This window comes from Protopterus annectens, chromosome 12.part0 (genome assembly GCF_019279795.1).
Source record: "Protopterus annectens isolate FY-2018-M chromosome 12.part0, PAN1.0, whole genome shotgun sequence".
Classification (NCBI taxonomy): Eukaryota; Metazoa; Chordata; order Ceratodontiformes; family Protopteridae; genus Protopterus; species Protopterus annectens.
Window position 1 is genome coordinate 269082013 of NC_056746.1, and position 18221 is coordinate 269100233.

The following is an 18221-nucleotide window of genomic DNA, read 5'->3' on the forward strand; positions in this document are numbered from 1 at the left end:
AACCAAGGGTTTTGCATCCAGGAAGAAAGAGGTCATTGTCTCCCTACTCTTCCCTCATTAGGCTAATCGTTGAGTACAATGCCCCATTTGGCATGTACCTCACTACACACCTGCAACAACTGGAGACGCCACAAAAGCACCTCACAAAGAGGATCCTAGGCCTTAAACACTTGTCCTATATGGACAGACTCAAAAAACTCCAACTATTCTCTGTCACATATCGCCTACTTAGAAGCTATCTCTGCTTGACTTACAAAGCAATGTCTGACCCAGGTCTGTTAGAAATGCTACATCTAAAGAAATCCCAATCCCTCCGCACCACACGCTCCAGAGACCTCAACCTCATTACCACAATCAACAGAACATGCTGGAGGGACAGGTTTATAACCCAGAGACTGCCCATGCTATGGAATAGACTTCCCATACATGTCAAGCAGAGCACCTCATTGGCTCTCTTCAAGAGAAATCTTGATAAGTGGATGGGAAATGAAAAAATTCACCCCGGGAATCCCTCCAGTGGCTCTACTTGACAGAGGCACTAGGAACTAAGGTCGGTGGCACAATGCCAGAGTAATCCTATAGGCTAGGCTTGTAAAGGCTCCAGGGCCATTAGCCTAGTACACACCTATGAACCTAAAAATGCAGTTCAGTTCTCAGCAATCAGCAAACAGTACAATATCAAAGAACCTGAAAATGATTTAACATGCAAAAAATTAGCAGATAAAGCAGTTAAATGAAGTGCAAAACAATAAGATAAATTTGTGAAGTGCAGAAAGTACAGTTGTGTACATTTACTATAAATGTAGACGCCCGAATGTATTCACTGTTGCAGTCATCACGTTTGGGTTATCCCTGCCAGGGGAGCCCTCAGTCAGTCTGAATGCCAGAGGTGTAGTATTTCTGTGTTGGTTGCCATCGCTCTAGAACTGACGTCAGGTTATCAGTGTTATAAATTAAGGCAGCTGACGCCATTACATCAGTTTTTCTTTCCCTGTCAGGAGCCCCCAAGAGGGAGTTAGGTTGTAGTGGAACACCACCACCAGTAGAAAGTAATTTCAGGAAATCCTTGTAAGGCTAGAGGGAGAAATTGAGAGAGAGAGAGGCAAGGGGGAGGGAGGGAAACCAGGACTGCAACAGTGAATACACTCGAACATCTACATTTATAGTAAGTGTACACAACTGTACTATGTTCTTCATGTTTCACTGTTGCAGTCATCACATTTGAGTTGATTCCCACAGCTGAAGAAAAGGGTGAAGGCAGTCAAGAAGACTGGGGGCTGGCTAGGATGCCCTGCAAGACTGCTGTGACAAAGCCTGCCCTGGATTTGGAGAAGATAGGCAGGTGGTAATGCTTGGTGAAGGTATGAACAGATGTCCACATTGAAGCCTCCAGGAAGTTCCTGATGGGGACCCCTCTGAGGAAAGTTGCAGAGGTGGAGGTTGCTCTGGTGGAATGTGTCCTTACCCCCTTGTGGGGAGGTTTCCCATGTTGCTTGTAGCAGAAATGGATGCAGTGTGCTATCCATTAGGAAATGGTTTGTTTGGATATGGCCTTGCCCTCTGCTCCTGCAGAAAAGCTGACAAACGATCAGACTTTCTAAATTATTTAGTCCTGCCTAGGTAGAATCTGAGCTGTCTGTGCACATCTAGAGAGTGCAAAATCCTTTCTGCCTTGTTTTGTGGGTTAGGTGAAAAAGTGGGCAAATGAATGGATTGGTTGAGAGCCACACTGGACACCACTTTTGGCATGAAGGATGGTTAGTCCTAAGGGAGACCCTGTCAGCATGGAAAATGATGAAGGGTTCTACAGCCATTAGTGTTTGTAGCTCGGATACTCTTCTAGCTGAAGTGATGGCCAGAAGCAAGGCGGTCTTCCAAGAGAGGAACTTTAACTGTGCTGAAGCTTCTGGTTCAAAGGGGGCAGGGTGAGCATTTCCAAGACAAAGTTAAGGTCCCAAGCTGGGGTAGGTGCTCTTCTGGATGGCCTCAAGTTGTTAGCCCCTCTTAGGAACTGTTTGATGAGAGGGTGGGAGAAAAGAGGTGGCTCTGTGCTGAAATGAGCAGAGATGGCAGAGGCATAAATTTTAATGGAAGTAAAGGAAAGACCCCCTATGTAGTAGGTCAGTCAGGTAATCCAGGATGAGAGGTAGGGAGGGCTGTGCAGTTCTGGCTCTTTTAGCCTGGATCCAGGTGCAAAACTGTTTCACCTTGTCAGCATAAGACGTTCTAGTGCTAGGGCATCTGGCCTCACGTATAACATCTAGAACTTGTTTGCTTAGATTGGTAGCTTCTGCAGAGGTCAGGGAATAAGCCAGGCTGCCAGATTGAGGGTCTGCAATTGGGGATGCATGAATTATCCATGCCTCTGGGTCAGAAGTGCTGGGATCTGAGGTAGATGCCATGGTGGCAGTGGTGACAGGCTGCGCAGCACAGGGTACCAGTGCTGGCATGGTCAGTCTGTGGCAATCAGGATTGTCCTTGGTTTTTCCTCTCATTTTGAGCAGTACCCTTGTAATGAGTGGTAGAGGGAGGAATGCATAGACCAAGAGGTTGACCCCACTGGAAGGATAGAGCATCCACTTTCCAGGCCTTGCTGTGAGGTTTCCTGGTGCAGAATTTGCTGAGCTGATGGTTGGAGTGGGAAGCAAAGAGTTCGATCTTTGGGGTACCCCATTTCTGGGTTACAAGGGTGAAGGTTCTTTGGTTTAGCTGCCACTCATGTGGGTCCAGAAGATTTCTGCTTAAGATGTCTGTCAGAGAGTTTAGAGAGCCTGGCAGGAATTGTGCAAACAGGTGTAATTGCATGACTGATGCCGTGTGCCAAAGGGTCATGGCGAGCCTGCACAGAGGGTACAAGTGAGTCTCTCCCTGCTTGTAGATATACCACATCACAGTGGTGTTGTCTATTTTGATCAGTAGAGGCCCCAGGGAGAGTAGGGGTCTAAATGCTGTCAGAGCTTGCTAAACAGCTGACACCTCTTTTTGGTTGTATTTGGTTTGGGCTCCATTGGCCCTGAATGAACCTGCTACCCAGGTGTGCACCCCCAGGCATAGTCTGATGCATCTGTGTTGAGGGTCTGGGTGGTGTGGGGGTGTGAGAAGGGTAGTCCCTTATTGTGGGAGCATGCTGCTGCCCACCAAAGAATATCTTTCCTTAAACAAGGTATCATGGGTATAAGATTTTCCAGGTCTTGGGAGTGCTGACACCAAAGGCTTTTTAGGTACCACTGTAGTTTCCTCATATGCATTCTGGCATATGGAATGAGTAAAATGTAAGAAGCCATGAACTCCAGAGCTTGCAGGATTTTCCTTGTAGATAACTGGGGTCTGGGTGGCTAGTTGAGAGAAGTAGGTTGTCAGGTAGGTTTGTTTTTTCTGGAGTAAGGAATGCCATCTGGGATGCCGTGTCCAGGCTTGCTCCCAGGAATACAATCCTTTGCATGGGTACTACTTTGGATTTCTTTTCGTTGATAGTATATCCCAGGGAGGTCAGTAGGTCCTTTACAAAGGTCAGGTGCTTTAGAAGCTTTTCCTGACTATCTGCCTGAATCAGGCAGTCATCTAAGTATGGGTAAATTTGAATATTTCTTTGTCTGCAAAAAGCAATGGCGGGAGCCTGGCATTTTGTGAAAACTCTGGGAGCAGAGAGAACTGAAAGTGCAGTGATCCTGCCCTGAAACGTAGATATTTCCCTGCAGGATTCCCTGACTGGGATGTGTAGGTAGGCCTCTTTTAGGTCTAGGGTGGCTAACCAAGCATCCTTGGAAAGCATAGGTCGAAGTTCCTGGAGGGTGAGCATTTAGAATTTTGGTTTCACCGGGAAAGTGTTTAGAATGGATATATCGAGGATGGGGCACCAGATACCCTTTTCTGGGTACCAGGAATAGTCTGGAGTAGAAACCTTGGCCTACCTGTTCTGCATGAACATGCTCTATTGCCCTCATAGAGAGCAGGGAAAGGACTTGCTTTCTGGCCTCTGCCCACTGGTTTGGGGGAAGATCTGGGAGCCCTTTTGGGGTTGGTAGAGTGTGGAAATAAAATTTGTATCCCTGGGACAATATGTTGAGGACCCAGCGGTCATTGGTAATGATGGCCAGGTGCTTGCGTGGAATGAGAGTTTTCCTCCTAGGGGCAAGAGCAGGTGGGTAGAGGGAGGGGGTGGAAGTGTAAAGTCATTGTGAGCTCTTACCATTAGGGGGTGGCTTAGTACTCCCTGGTATTGAAGAGGAGGAACTCCACTGCTTAAATCTCTGGATTCCCTGGGGCTGCTGTCTGGGGGACCTGCTTCCCCAGGGTCTGGCTGTCTGCATAGATTTAGCTTTTTCTTTCATCTTTTTGAAGACCTCCTCTGCCTTGGTGCCAAATAAGCTGTCTTTGTGCAGTGGTGCGTCCAATAATTTGGATTTGACATGGTCTGGCAAGGGCTGTTCCTTTAGTCAAGCATGCCTTCTAAGGACAGAACCAGTGACTGCTGCCCTGCAAGATGCTTCCAGTGCATCAAAAAACACATTGTAAGGTGTGCTTAGTTACTTGACTTGCAGAATGCATTAACTCTTGTAACTCTATTTTCTTCACAAGCAGGAAAAGAAGATATTTTTTGCTTGAGGAGTTCCATGGTATGTTGCTGATACTTCAGCATATGGAACTGACAATTTAGTCTTCTATTAGCAAGAGTAACAGAGGTGTATACTTTTTTACCCCATCTGTGTAATGCACAGGAATCCCTATCTGAGGGGGTGGGATTCTTAGCAAAAGTTGCTTTAATTCCTTTAGGTCCTTGAGAGATAACCTCGGGGTCAGCAGTTGGATTTTTAAAAAGAAATTTGTGGGAGTCATGGACTCTATAGCACCTGTCTGGTTTCCTGGGAGCAGAAGGGAGGGTGTCAGGAGTCAAACTGGATTCCATTAAAACATCATCCAGGACAGAAGGAATGACCAGAGTTTGTGCTGTGTAAGATCTAAGAATTCCCTGGGTTTCTTTTTTTTGACTGAGGGTAGTCCTGACATTCCCATTGGAAATGTTCCCTTAAGGTATGTAGGGTTTCCCCAAAGAAAAAGTCCTCGGGACAATGCTCTTTTTCTTTTGGAAGGGGTAGCCTGGCTTCCCCCGATAAGCATTATAAGGTGTTCTGCCATTTTAAGCATCTGTGACTGAGGCAAGGAAGCAGGTGCCTGAGATTGGGTCGTCTGTTTCTTGGATGTGGGTCGTACCCTGGGCCATAGAAACTCAGTCGTTTTTGAAAGAATGGTAGATACGAAAGAAGTCATTGGTCTGTGTCAAGAATCGGTAGTGAGAAGTACTTCCTCAGAAGCCAGTGCCTGCTCAGCGTCTCTGGACCCATCCAAGGTAGAGACATCCGCAGGATCCTTAGCTGAAGAGTCTCGTGGCATACCGGACTCTGAAAGGGTCTCGGTAGCAGCCAGCGAATCCACAGAAGCTGGCTTTAGGGCTGAGAAAGTGCCTCAGTGAGGATTGGAGAACTAACGACTAGCTTAACTGAAGTGTTGTCAACAGTTTTGGACATGTGAGGTCTGTCTCTGTCTTTATCTTTATGTTTTTTCAGAAGATCTGCTGTCGGATGGCTTACTGAAGCCATATCGGAATTCGAAAACTGAGAGCAAAAATATCTAGCTACAGTAAGGACCTGACGATGTACAGTTCTGGTGTTGAACAAAGCACAAAAGCGACAGCAGGGGACGTCGTGGTCTGGGCCTAAGCAAGTGACGCATTAAGAATGAAAATCTCGGTATGGCATTTGCTTTCCACAGGCGAGACAATTGTTAACTTTTTCTGACATTAGCTAGAGCAAGAGAAAAGGATCCCCAATGGGGTATTTAGCTTCAGAAGACTAACTTTAATTCAGAAACAAAAATCTCAGGTAGCAGCCAACCGGCATTTGTGCGAACTGCTTCTGCTTTGGGCTATTTGGTAAGAAAGACTGATGTAATGGCGCTGGCTGCCTTAGTTATAACACTGATGACATTACGTCAGTCCTAGCGTGATGGCAACTGACGCAGAAATACTATGCCTCTGGTATTCGGGCCGAATGAGGGCTACCCCAGCAGGGATAACCCAAATATGATGGCTGCAACAGTGAAACACGAAGAACATCAGTAAGATAAATCTTTTATCTGCAGAGTACAGCAGTGAATCTGCAGCCATATATACAATTACTGTGAGGCATTAACTTGCTACCAAGAAAGAATATATAGCTTTTCATATTTCTTACATCTGCTTTTGCCTTAACCACATCATTTACATCTATTACTGCAAATGATCTGGCAGTTGGCGCAGAGGTTTAAGGCCGTCTACTACAGTTCCTGTGGTACAGAGTATAATTCCCAGAGCCCTCACTTAACCACTGTGTGACCTTGGGCAAGATACTTAACCAGACACTGCTCCAGGTTCACCCCAAAAAGGGACTGTTTGTCCAGTGAGCCTATCTGGACAATAAATGGATATTATTATTATTATTATTACGGTACACATACAAAAAAAATAATGTGTGTTACACCATACTGTATATCATATACATTGTTTGTTGATGGAGAAATTAAGAAATATCTGCAAATTAAAAAAAAATGTATGGCAAGTGCTATCTTCAGCAGCATCTGTATAATTATTGATGTACAAAAAGGACAGGATTCATAGTCAAGTTGTATCACAGACAAATTGTAGCAAAATGCATGGAAAATAATGAAAGTCCAATGTGATTCACGGAAATGTTCAGTTCTGTATCACAACTGAGTGCTATGGAGCAATGAAGGTTTTGAAGCCATTTACAGACACAGTAGTCATTGGGTGAAATCTAAGCTGAGACTCCTTAATTAGCTGGATACAGTAGTCTGTTCAGACAGTTGATTAGTATATAAGGCAGGCATGTTCATACTAAAAGAGCAGTGCAGGAAATGCACAAGTGTATGCTTGTACTTTTCAGATGTGCATCTATTCATTGCCATGGACGGAAAGCAAGATGGATGAAGGGCATCAGCCATACTCTGCTCAGATTGCTGATGAAGGTGCTGTATGCATACGAGAAGATGTGCGAGTGTCTGCCTGTATGTCCGTGTGTGTGTTTCTGCAGTTGACAACAGCTGTCAGACATCACTGTGACTGGCATGAATAGTGAGATCATGGATGCGCAGTACAGAATGAGCATAAGTGTGTGTGTGTGTGTGTGTGTGTGTGTGTGTGTGTGTGTGTGTACATGCGTGCTTGACTGCTAGAGTGTATATGAAGGGTGTCCGTGTGTGTGTGTTTCAGAAGTAGTGCAGGAGGGGTGAAGGCCCACTAGACCACCAGACATAAATGACCTGTGTTTGAATGAGATGGAGTAGGAACAGAAGCCACAAGACCACCTGAAGCAATTTTCCCTAGCAGGGTAAGGGATGAAGAGCTGATGCATGACATGGGAATGGTAAATACCTGGCACCAGTAGGAATGCCTGTCCCATAACAAGAGCACTTATGTGCAGTAACAGCAACTACACCTTGTGAATATGCACATCGGTGTGTGTGTGTATCTCTTTTCATCTGGGGTCAGGGTGTGTATACTTGCATGTCGTCTGGTAGGCCCTGCGCTGCTTTATAGTATGGGCTGCTACAGCACTCAATGGAGCAGTGCAGAACTGCTCGAACTGACAGATTCACAGTCATGCATATTTTCACTTAAGAATCTGCTCCACTGGGACTGTGTATGAATATTAGTAAATAACTGAGAACAATAACGTGCCATACTCAGACCATCCAATTTGCTCTGCAGTGTCACTATGAATTTTAGACACAGTTTTAGAATCTCTGCACCATTGGTAACAAAGATGTCACACTGCCTTGGCAGCAAAAGTCTCCTTCAGAAAATACAGAGCTATTAGCTTTAAAACAGTTTATAACACATACTAGGCAGCTACAGCTTATTTTTCACTACAATAAATCTTCCAAAACAGCAGCAGTCAGTGAAGTTGGCCCCATAGTAGTCGGTGGAGCTGGTCCCACAGTACAAACATTTTCTGTTCACTGCAAATAGTAATTTGTAACATTTAAATTATAAGAATGCTTACGTGCTGGAAAAATCATTCAATGCCAAATTTTCACATTCAACATTCAAATGATATCAAGACTTAAGTACTTGCTTGCTCAAATGCATTTTATGCAGTAAAATAAGCACTAACCAGTCTATATTACGCGTTAGTAGCTCAAAAAATGTGACTGCCATTGGTGTAGATAAGGAAAACATCAGCAATGAATAAAGTGCAATACTTATGTCTCTCTGCACTTTCTGCAGTCTTGGAATAAGAGAACGATGCTCAGTAAATTTCTATGTTAAATGCAATAAACACTTTCTTAAACAAATCACAAAAATGAAGGTACAGTCAGTGTTCAAATAATATGAGCATTTTCAGGAACTGACAAAGAAAAATAGCTCTACAAAGTGATAGGATTGCATGATTTAATTTAACAATACAAGGACAACAAAATATTTTTATTGATCTTCACATTTTTTGCATTTCTTGACAGAACTCATTTTCATCACACACATGCTGGTCAGTGCTGCATTATGGTCCTTTAATGACATTCGTAATATTTACAGACAACATTCTTTGACTTTACAGCTTCAGCAACACAGCAAGTCGGAGGCACCAGGCCACTATGAAAGGCAAACCTTAATTTATCAAAAAGGAAATCGGCCTTCAATCTATACAAAAATACCTACTCTACAATATAGAAAAAATCCAAATATACAGTGCTTTTTATCTACAACTTTTTGGACTTTTATAACTTAAGGATATTGGACCCTAAAACTATGTGATATTCTGTAATCAACAAAGTATATGTCTGAAAACAGTAGCCATCCATTGAGTTTTACCATTGCCAGAAAATTACTGGTCAGATGTCTAAACAGAGAGCAAACCACGCTATGTGACATCTAAAATATCATATGTAATTGCAGGATGTTTTGTCCTGTAAACTCTATTGTTTTACAAAGCTACTGAACAACAAGTTGCAGATGAGATATTTAAAGTGTTAACCAGTGAAATCAAATTCAATACTGCAGTTTGACCAGTGTCTACATCATTACTTATTACTCTCCGGTTTTATGTCTGCATGTGTTGGAGGGGTATTTGCTCATATATATCCTTACAAGATTACTCACCAATACACCTCTTAAGAATGTGTTTCATAACAAATTCGGCTTTCCCTCTATTACAGAAAGTATAAAACTGTACAGCACATTTACTCATTCATCATTATGGAGACTTTCTCATGTATCTAATATACATGAATTCTAGGCAATTCAACTGCCTGATTTTTTGCAAAAGTAATCAGAATCGGAGACTACATAATTTTTTTCACAGTTCTCTGGACTGTCATCTTATGTAGTAGCAAGCTGAGAAAGACAGTGCCAAGCAAACTGTCTCCTCAGACACAGAATAACTTGGGTATGTTTTAACAGGACACAATAAAAAAATAATCTGTCAAATAAAAAAATGATGTTTAAAGCATGATCTATTATTTATACTGCAGTTATCATCCAATACATACTGACAAATCACTGGTCATAAGAATACCACATGAAAAAGGAACAGCCTAAACTGTGGGTATTTAAAGTGATTTTTACTTCTGAATTACTACAAGCTATTACTTTTGCATAATACATTTAACAAGTCTTCCTACATGAGACAACACATTAGCTACTGCAGAAATGCCAAGCTATAGCTGTTAGTCTCTGACCTGTTCTTTAATTTTATATCAGCTACGCTTCAGTCCTTACCCATGGGGCCAGCAATGGTGGGTAGGACATAATCACATCAGCAGTTCTAAACTGTGGAACAATTTTCTGGGGATTTAAAAGCCATTCTAAAAAAATATTTTTGCAATATACATGGGCTTTGATAAAATGATCTGATATTACCATAATAATGTTCTGTTTTCACATACCTATAATACTCAACAGTGAAGTCTGCCTTACTGCTCATATTAAGCATAATGCAGTTCTTTCCTAGAATGCACCCTATTTGCTACACTGTATGTTATGACTCTACAATTGTTAAGGTGTTGCTGAAAAAAGGTCCTTTTTGGCTAATTCCCTTTGGTTAATTAATGAACATAATCAAGACAACACCATCCACAGAAAATGAAAAGACGTTTTTAAATGTTGGGTAAATTTCACATTACGAGTTACAAAAGCTAGGTGGGAGCTCATAAGACATCATAACAGAAGTAGCTTTAGCAGGTGGCATGACAGTAAATCCTTTTGACATATCTGTCCACAGCCCTGGGACTCTCTCCAGTAGCAGAATGAACAGATGCAATGTGTTTTGGAATCACTGCTAAGCTAACAGTATTAATAATGGAATCTCTTTTTGGACAATGACTTAAGAAGGAAGGCCACTTAAGATGTCTGATACAGGTCTCTTCTTTTCCTGGGTACTGAAGGCCAAGAATTAGGGATCTTCTACACCACAAAACACCTTTTATCACAGACTAGAAGGAAGGGATGACGCAAGGCTCCATTCTCAACCAGCACCAGATAAACATTTAAATGCTTTGTATGCAACACACACACAACACTAGGCTAGACCAGAGTGGAGCTTAAAAACTTGAAAGTCTCTCCAAAAAAAAAGCTTCTCAAGTGAGAAACTAAGATTAAAAACAAAACAAAAAAAACTACTCTGTGTTAACCTCCATGGCAGTGAATTCTGTCTTAACCAAGAGTTTCTACTCCAAATAAAACAGAAGCAACATTCTTGCATCATATCCTATAAAACTCTTTTTGCCAAATGACAGGAAAAGACAGGGAGTCATACACTCAGCATGAAGCTGGCATGTAATAAGGTGATGTTTCAGAGCAGCAGCCATGGGCTGGGTGGCTAGCACTATTATCAGAATTAAATGCTGTAGATTGTGGTCTCACAAAGTCATCTTCTGCCAAATGCTGAAATTCAGAATCCAAGTCTGCTATAAGGAAGGATAAATGCCCAAATGTGGAAGACAAGAGGACCATAGTAGTCAACCATTCGGGTGGAAAGAAAAGGCAAGTCATATCCCCTGGACAGAGTTCAAAGAAACTTGCTGGCCCCATGTCTGTCTATACACGCCTGGCATCAGACAGCCTATAACAAGTATGGGAGCTGCCAGCTGAACTGAAATCTTGCTGTCGAGATGACTCTAGAAAAATGCCTTCATATTAAATGCTGCACATGCTTGAGAAGGAGGATGTTGGCAAGGCAGCAAGGGAGTGGAAGCAAACATTAAGAGCTGTGGATTTTCAGGAAAAACCAAGGTTGCAGCTCATACAGCCAAGGTGTCCACACATTACCTTAGGATAGTTATGGTTCTGCCGGGTCTATATTAGATCAACAAACGATTAAATGTTCAAATCTGTAAAGGTCGAAAATGTTTAAAAATAAAAAACAAAACAAAAAAAACAAAGTGACAACCAAAGGGTGTAAGCAGTGGGGCAAGCCACCCTGCACCCTCCCACACCCCCCTACTTAAATATACCAACTCCATGATTGTGCTACAGTGTAGGGAAGGGGAAATTTCCAGTTTCTGCACTGTAGTGCACGGATGTGCGATCTCGGAGTTGGTATATTTAAATAGCGGGGGGTGTGGGGGTGCAGGGGGGCTTGCACCATGCTAAAACCCCTTTTTTACTTTTTCTTTTACATCTTCGAACATTTAAATGTTCGATCTCTAAAGGTCGACCTGTAGAGATTCGAACATTTAATCGTTCGTTGATGTAATATAGACCCAGTTCTGCCTAGGATCTATGAAGGATTCCTATCATTGGTTTCTGTGTTTGGCATTCTAACGCTAATTGAGTGCTGGATGCTGACGAAGGTTTCTGAATTCCCTCTCAGACAATTACAGGTCTGAATGACTTGAAGTGGTTCAAGTACTAAGACTCATCATCCCTGTGCCCCATTCCAGGTCAACAAGGACAATATCTCTACAGTTACTGCATTATATTATGATGGCTACTGTCCCCACTGGTACAGAATAAGAGAACATTCCAAATGATGCATTTTAGGCCAATATCTGAACTGTGTGAACCGTAAAAAGAAAATGGGAGTCATACTGAGTTCACTTCACTTTCTCGCTAACATCAATGACAAAATGCTGTGCATTGGGAAAAGAATACACACAGCCGTGAACAGAAGAGCTAGGGGGTATCAGAAAACCTGCATGAGGAAGAACTAGACAGAAATATCCAAGTGCTCTATTCACTGCATACAACTGCCTTAAGTAACTGATACTAAACTTACAGAAACTAGTTATTGACTAGTGACAATCCCAAGATAAAGATCTAGAGACTATAAAGATAATTTATGCTGGCCCTGGCATATGCAGTGGTTGGTTAAAGTAACTTTCTAGGTATTCAATAGCTGGCCTGACACCAGTTTTGAAAACACAACCAAGTGACTGCTGTAATAAACCCTTTACCATGTAATGCAGTCATAAACTATGAACAGATGACCATGCTGCTGCTTCTTCAATATCATACGACCTTGGAAACGGTCGCAGATACAGTAGCACCTTTTGGCACTGTGAGTCTTTACTGGATCCAGAATGGTGTATGCAGATGAATCGTGGCAGACACTAATACACTCCATTCAACTGTTGGAAAAATTCTGCCTTTTCAGGTGCAAAAGAATTCAGAGAAAGAATAGCTCAACACCATCTCCTTGTAAATATATAGTCAGGATTCCTTTCCCCAGAATGATGGCAAAATGATGGCAACTGATTTTTTTTTTCAGGGGATTATCTGACATGAATCACATCATGGAGAATGTATAGGTAGACAAGGCCACTCTGCAGATCTGGGAACATGTCAAAGCCTGCAGTTGTGAAGCTGTCCTGCTAAGATTATGGCTACTGATATGGACTTTTTGCAAGTCAAAAATTTTAAGAGAATCAAAAGTGTAGCTCAAGTGAAGGATTTATCAAATGTTCCAAGACAAAATTTGGATCCTGCAAATGCAAAATTACATCCTTAAGAGGTTTAAGATGTAATACTCCTTTCGAAAACAACTTCACAAATAGAACAGAAACCAAAAACAGTCCTAAGGGAGAGAGGCACAAAAATAAGCCACACCACATATATAAACAACAATCCAGACAAGTTCATGTGCAGTCTGTTGAATTTCACATGCTGATGTTATAAAAACGCATAATTTCCAAAAGACTCCACTAGTCATGATCAGATGCATTATGCAACTCAGTGTCTACTAGAGCACTGTATTCTCCTACAAGATGAGTCACTATTAACCATTTTTTAAACTAGGTCAGTCCAAAAGTTTCATGACCTTCATGGGTAACTTGATATGACTATGTCTCTTTCCCCATTCATCATTCATGTTACTCTGGCACTGTGCATGGGTACCATGGGTTGGACACTTCCTGCCATCTGTGACTGCTGGTACATCTGTTAACACTTCCTTCAGATAAGTCTACATCCTGATCTGTGAAATAAATAGTGACAGCATCTCTATCCTTTATACGTTACACCCTAACAACATTGGTTTCCATGTGAAATAACTGTCTGAACCTGTTTTTAAGTGTGAGAGCTGCAGTGTCAGGTCCCCTTGGACTTTGCTTCTAAATGTAACTGTTCAAAGGATGCCATTCCTGCAAATTCTGCCTTCATCAGTTGCTGATGGGCTGTACCTTAATCGCTCACTATTTATCTGACAGCTAATGGTCCATGAAGGGATTTAGGCAATCAAAACTGCAAACTCAGCAAAAGAAAGAGACGTTGGCCACTGCTTAGACTCGTGATATCTTACCATCTCTCCCTCTAACTTCCAACTGTCTGAGACCTTCCCCAGCTTCATAAAGTCCTACCTGGCATGGGGTGCAGAATCTTACTGCTAGGCCCTGAGCTGACTTCCCTCCACAGCATTCACCCAGGTGGCATTAAGAAATACCTCCAACTTTTCATTTTGAGTAAGACAAGTAGCCAGTTTAAAACTCTGGTACTTCTGACAATTCTTACGTCAATAATGCTGTGTTCCTTTCCCAGTGGGTTCTGACTAGTGATATGGTGACCCCAAGCACCCTCTAAAGGCAATGTGCACTTTTCCATTATCAGATGCATGAAATATCTTATGAAAGAAATCTGCATCAATTCACAAACTGCAGAACTGGCAAAAAAGGAGTTCAACACTAGGGGCTGGCTCAATACCCAGAATTTTTCAGTGAGAAGGGAGGTGCAGCTTTGCTGGGATAGGGCTCTCAAGAAAGGCATCCAAGCTGTCACGAACTGCTGAGAGCCCCTTACAGTAACTAGTATACTTCTGATTCAAATTAACCAAAAGCAGTATACATTAAATTCAGTAACCGATTCAAAACCAAGAATACATGTGCACTCATCACTCCCAACCTGTAAAGAAAACAGGGATGGCATTATTACTGAAGAAGTAACTACAAAGGCAAACAATGAAGCAGCACTAACCTGCAGGTAACAAAGAAAATGTATGCTGCCAGCTATAAAGATTAAAGATGATCTTGTCTCTTGCAGTTCTGGCAACACCACATGATGTACTACCATGAGTTCTAGAGAAAACATTTGTAATACAGTATCAAGGTGAAAACAAACTACAAATGTGTTACCAATACAGGCATCAGAAATGTAGATTCCAATATGCTACATCAAATAAATGCCAGAGTGCTTTAGCTGGCTTTAAACTGCTTTAGGTGAGGTTTGTGAATGACAAGACTTGGACACCAAAAAGGACTGTCATAAATCTAGACATGTAAATGTAGAAGAAAAGCTGCTTCTTCAGCCAAGATCCCTGGACTTCATTTCTGTGACCATGGACAGTTGCAGTCTAAACCTAAAAAACAATGCATTCTATCCTGAGAAATATTTATTAAAGGGCACCAGTGTCAGTAATGAAAATACCCTGGAGCAGACTGTTAGTAAAGTCCCACCAAAGAAAGGAAAGGCATACAAAAGTGGTAAAAATCAATTACTTGGGAATATGCTTTTTTTTTTTCTTTCCAAGGAGTGGTAGGAAAATTATTAGATCAATAATTTGTACAAAGTTCGAAGGAATAACTGCTGTAGAGTTTTATAGTGGCCTCTGCTCAAAGAGCTTCCCATCTGCCCTTTGGTAAGAAAGCCTCTTCATCCAAGAACTCCAATAAAAGAAAAAGGCTGGAAGGAAGTGGTGTAAATCTTGAAATTAAAAAAAATAAGTCTTCCACAGAATAAAGGAAAACAACTACATTATACTCTGCAAAATTATTATGGCAGAACAGGAATAAATCTGGACATCTACCTCAGTGCCACAAGGACATAAAGAAACACTTAACAAAAACTTGCACAGCTGAATACAAAACATACTTGCATTACATGAACAAATTTGGTCACCTCTCATTGGACAAGGACAGCTGATCTGCCTGACAAAATCAGGAGGTAGCAACAAGAAATAGCATTCTTAAACAATGTGCATGTGCTGTGCACATCATGTGATGACCATGAAGTTTAGTATCTCCAATGCACAGCCCATATGGTAAGACGGGATGGTGAAGACATGATCCATGGAAGCTCCACATTTATCAGAAGGCAGGATGACTGTGTATAGACATCATGTGCTCCACTTCTTCAATCCATTAAACAGCATTATTTGCAAATCAGAAGAATGAATGCAATTCATCTGGAATGAAAACATTCATAAACCAAAAATATTTTTAAGCACAGTACTTTATTACAGTTATACCAATGGCCTGAGACAAGTATTTATCTCCATCTTTTAACCCAGCTCCTTTAAAGAAGCTGGCATACCCATCACTACTGTATGAAGACAGCCCAACTTTAGCATTTTGAGTACCTTACTTTGTTCACATCCCAGCTCAGCTTTTTGATATGATGTGTCCTACAGTAAAGTTGGGGATAGTTAAAACATGGAGGATGTAAATTGCAAATCTCTTCCCAAATGGTACGGTTTAGGTTTCCTCAAAAATACTCCTAAGAGATCAGTAGTTGGTTACTTCACCCTACCATCCTAGGAAAAGGAGTTGTGTTATGACAGTAAAGATGTTTTACTCCCTGATGTAGTTAGCTGTGAAAGGGCACTGAATAATGCAAAAGGAGAAACACTCTATACAGTACAGCTTAATCCTACGAAGGAGCAAGTCTAGCATGGCCTGAGCAATCAGCAGTCAAAGATGCTGCATTTTACTTGCCTCTACCAAGAGCAAGATCCATCTGCCCAACAGCAAGGAATGACTAATCACAGTCTCAGGCCATATCTGATGATTCAGGCACTATGTGCCCTCATATTTACTGAAGTGAGCTCTTTCAGCAGATACACCCGGCCTTCTTTCTTGATGAGCACCTGAAATGCAGCAAACAACACAAAACTACTGGAAGCCTCCTGAAAAAATCAAAACATAAATCAAAAACAAAAACAAACACACACAAAACACAGCAGCAACAGTATAAACCTCTTGGCTGAATTAGTCTGAAAACAGATGGCATACCTACTCTTTTCACTGTTTCTTACCTTTCAGTGCTTTAACGGCCTCAAGTTCAGACCATGTCAGCTTTGAGCTAGCACCCACAGTCCTAAGGCAATGCCACCCTTCACTGTTATCAGTATCATAAGAGGAAGCTGCCTGGACTGATTACTAGACAATGCTACACAATTAAGCAAAACACAAAGCACAGCAGGCCAAGATAACCAACCAATTACAGCCATTCACTGCTCATCCAAGCCAACACTTCTTCTGACTGCATGAAAGCATCTAGCAGCCATGGTCGTGCTGGCTGACAAACAGCAGACACACATGACACTGTGTATGTGTGCTTCTTATCTTAAGAGGAATGTGCATAACTGGGGGGGGGGGGCATGACTAAGAGAAACCGATTATTATTGCTCCTTTGAATTACTTCTAAAGCAATTACATATGTTGGGCTTCCACAGTCTTGTGGAGTCACCTTACAGGGCTGTAAGCCTATAAATGTATTTACACTTCTAAATTTATACATCTCCATTATAAATACATCTTTTGTAGGCCATGAAAACCAGGCCTTTGTTAGATAATCAAACCCAATTGTGCCCACATTACCCCAGTAACATTGCACAAGCAGGAATGATTCAGAAATGCTCTCTACAGTAGTACCAGTTCCTTCAGTAAGATGCAGTCATTACTCCACTGCAGAAAACCCTGCTGCACTGTGACCACTGGTAGAAGTGATGCAGCCAAGAACACTAGTATCTCCATGACAATGTGCTCTGTGCGGGGAGTGAAGAGAAATCCGTACATACAGAAACATTTACATCAAGCAATAATCTGTTACACTTTTTTTTTTCTTCCTTAAAGTTTGGGTTCATAATTGTTGTATCCTGATGTGGACTTCCTTATTATTAGGCACCACGGGACAACCTCTTTAAAGACTCTCGAGCACTTTTCTTTCAAGATTCATAGCTTTGCTGTGCAAAGGGACAGTTTTTCACTTGACCTCCAAAATAGAAGGATTGCTTTCCATTATAGCCACAATTATTCGGTCAATGTAATCCTGCAGCCGGAAGTTGATCTCTTCCTGTTTCTGAATAGCTTCCATTAACTAAGGATGGAAACAGCAGAAATACAATTACTAAACATCTAAGGTTTTAGAACCACCATCATAACCAAATTATCACCAAACTAAATGGAAGATACAAAAAGTACTACTCTGTAAAATTCACTATTACATCTCAGCACTTTCATGTTAATTGCCTGAGCTCTGGAATAAGTCTGGACCTCAGCTCATGACTGACTTCGGGGAAGGGAATGCAATATCTCCTTTAGTGGTAATGTTACTCCTATAATCAGTTAGAAGTTGCTTAACTCCAAGAAAACATACACTCAAAAATTGAGGCAGGCTCCAAAGGTAACCAAATAATCCTTCCTCCCAAACCACTGCACTGGATTAAGCTATGTCAATAGTGGAATTCTGCCTGGAAGCAGATGGGATGATTCATAACAAATGGAATGAAAATGACTTTTGCTAGCTGCCTCACAGAATATGCCACTGTAGAACTAAGAGACACAGAAGGAAACAAAATAAATGGTTAGGCCTATAAAATACATACATACAAACTGCAAATTGTTTGCAGTGCTTCCTAGATTAATGCTTTCTTCCCCAAATGCAACTCAAAAATTCTAAATCTCAAGCAAGGCATGTGGACAGTATCATGGTGCTACCACTACTACTGCATGTTAACTAAAAC

General features: G+C 41.7%; 1 protein-coding gene across 2 annotated transcripts in view; it reads right to left on the bottom strand.

Annotated features, from left to right (window-relative positions):
* Positions 1-11964: 11964 nt before the first annotated feature.
* The window catches only part of LOC122816498 (rab11 family-interacting protein 3-like), a 1372586-nt gene continuing 1366329 nt past the window's right edge, over positions 11965-18221 (bottom strand). For both annotated transcript variants that reach the window (XM_044089329.1, XM_044089328.1), the window contains one exon: positions 11965-17575. In XM_044089329.1, coding sequence (XP_043945264.1) covers positions 17462-17575 — 114 coding nt within the window. In that variant the 3' untranslated portion in view covers positions 11965-17461. The remainder of the gene's footprint in view (positions 17576-18221) is intronic.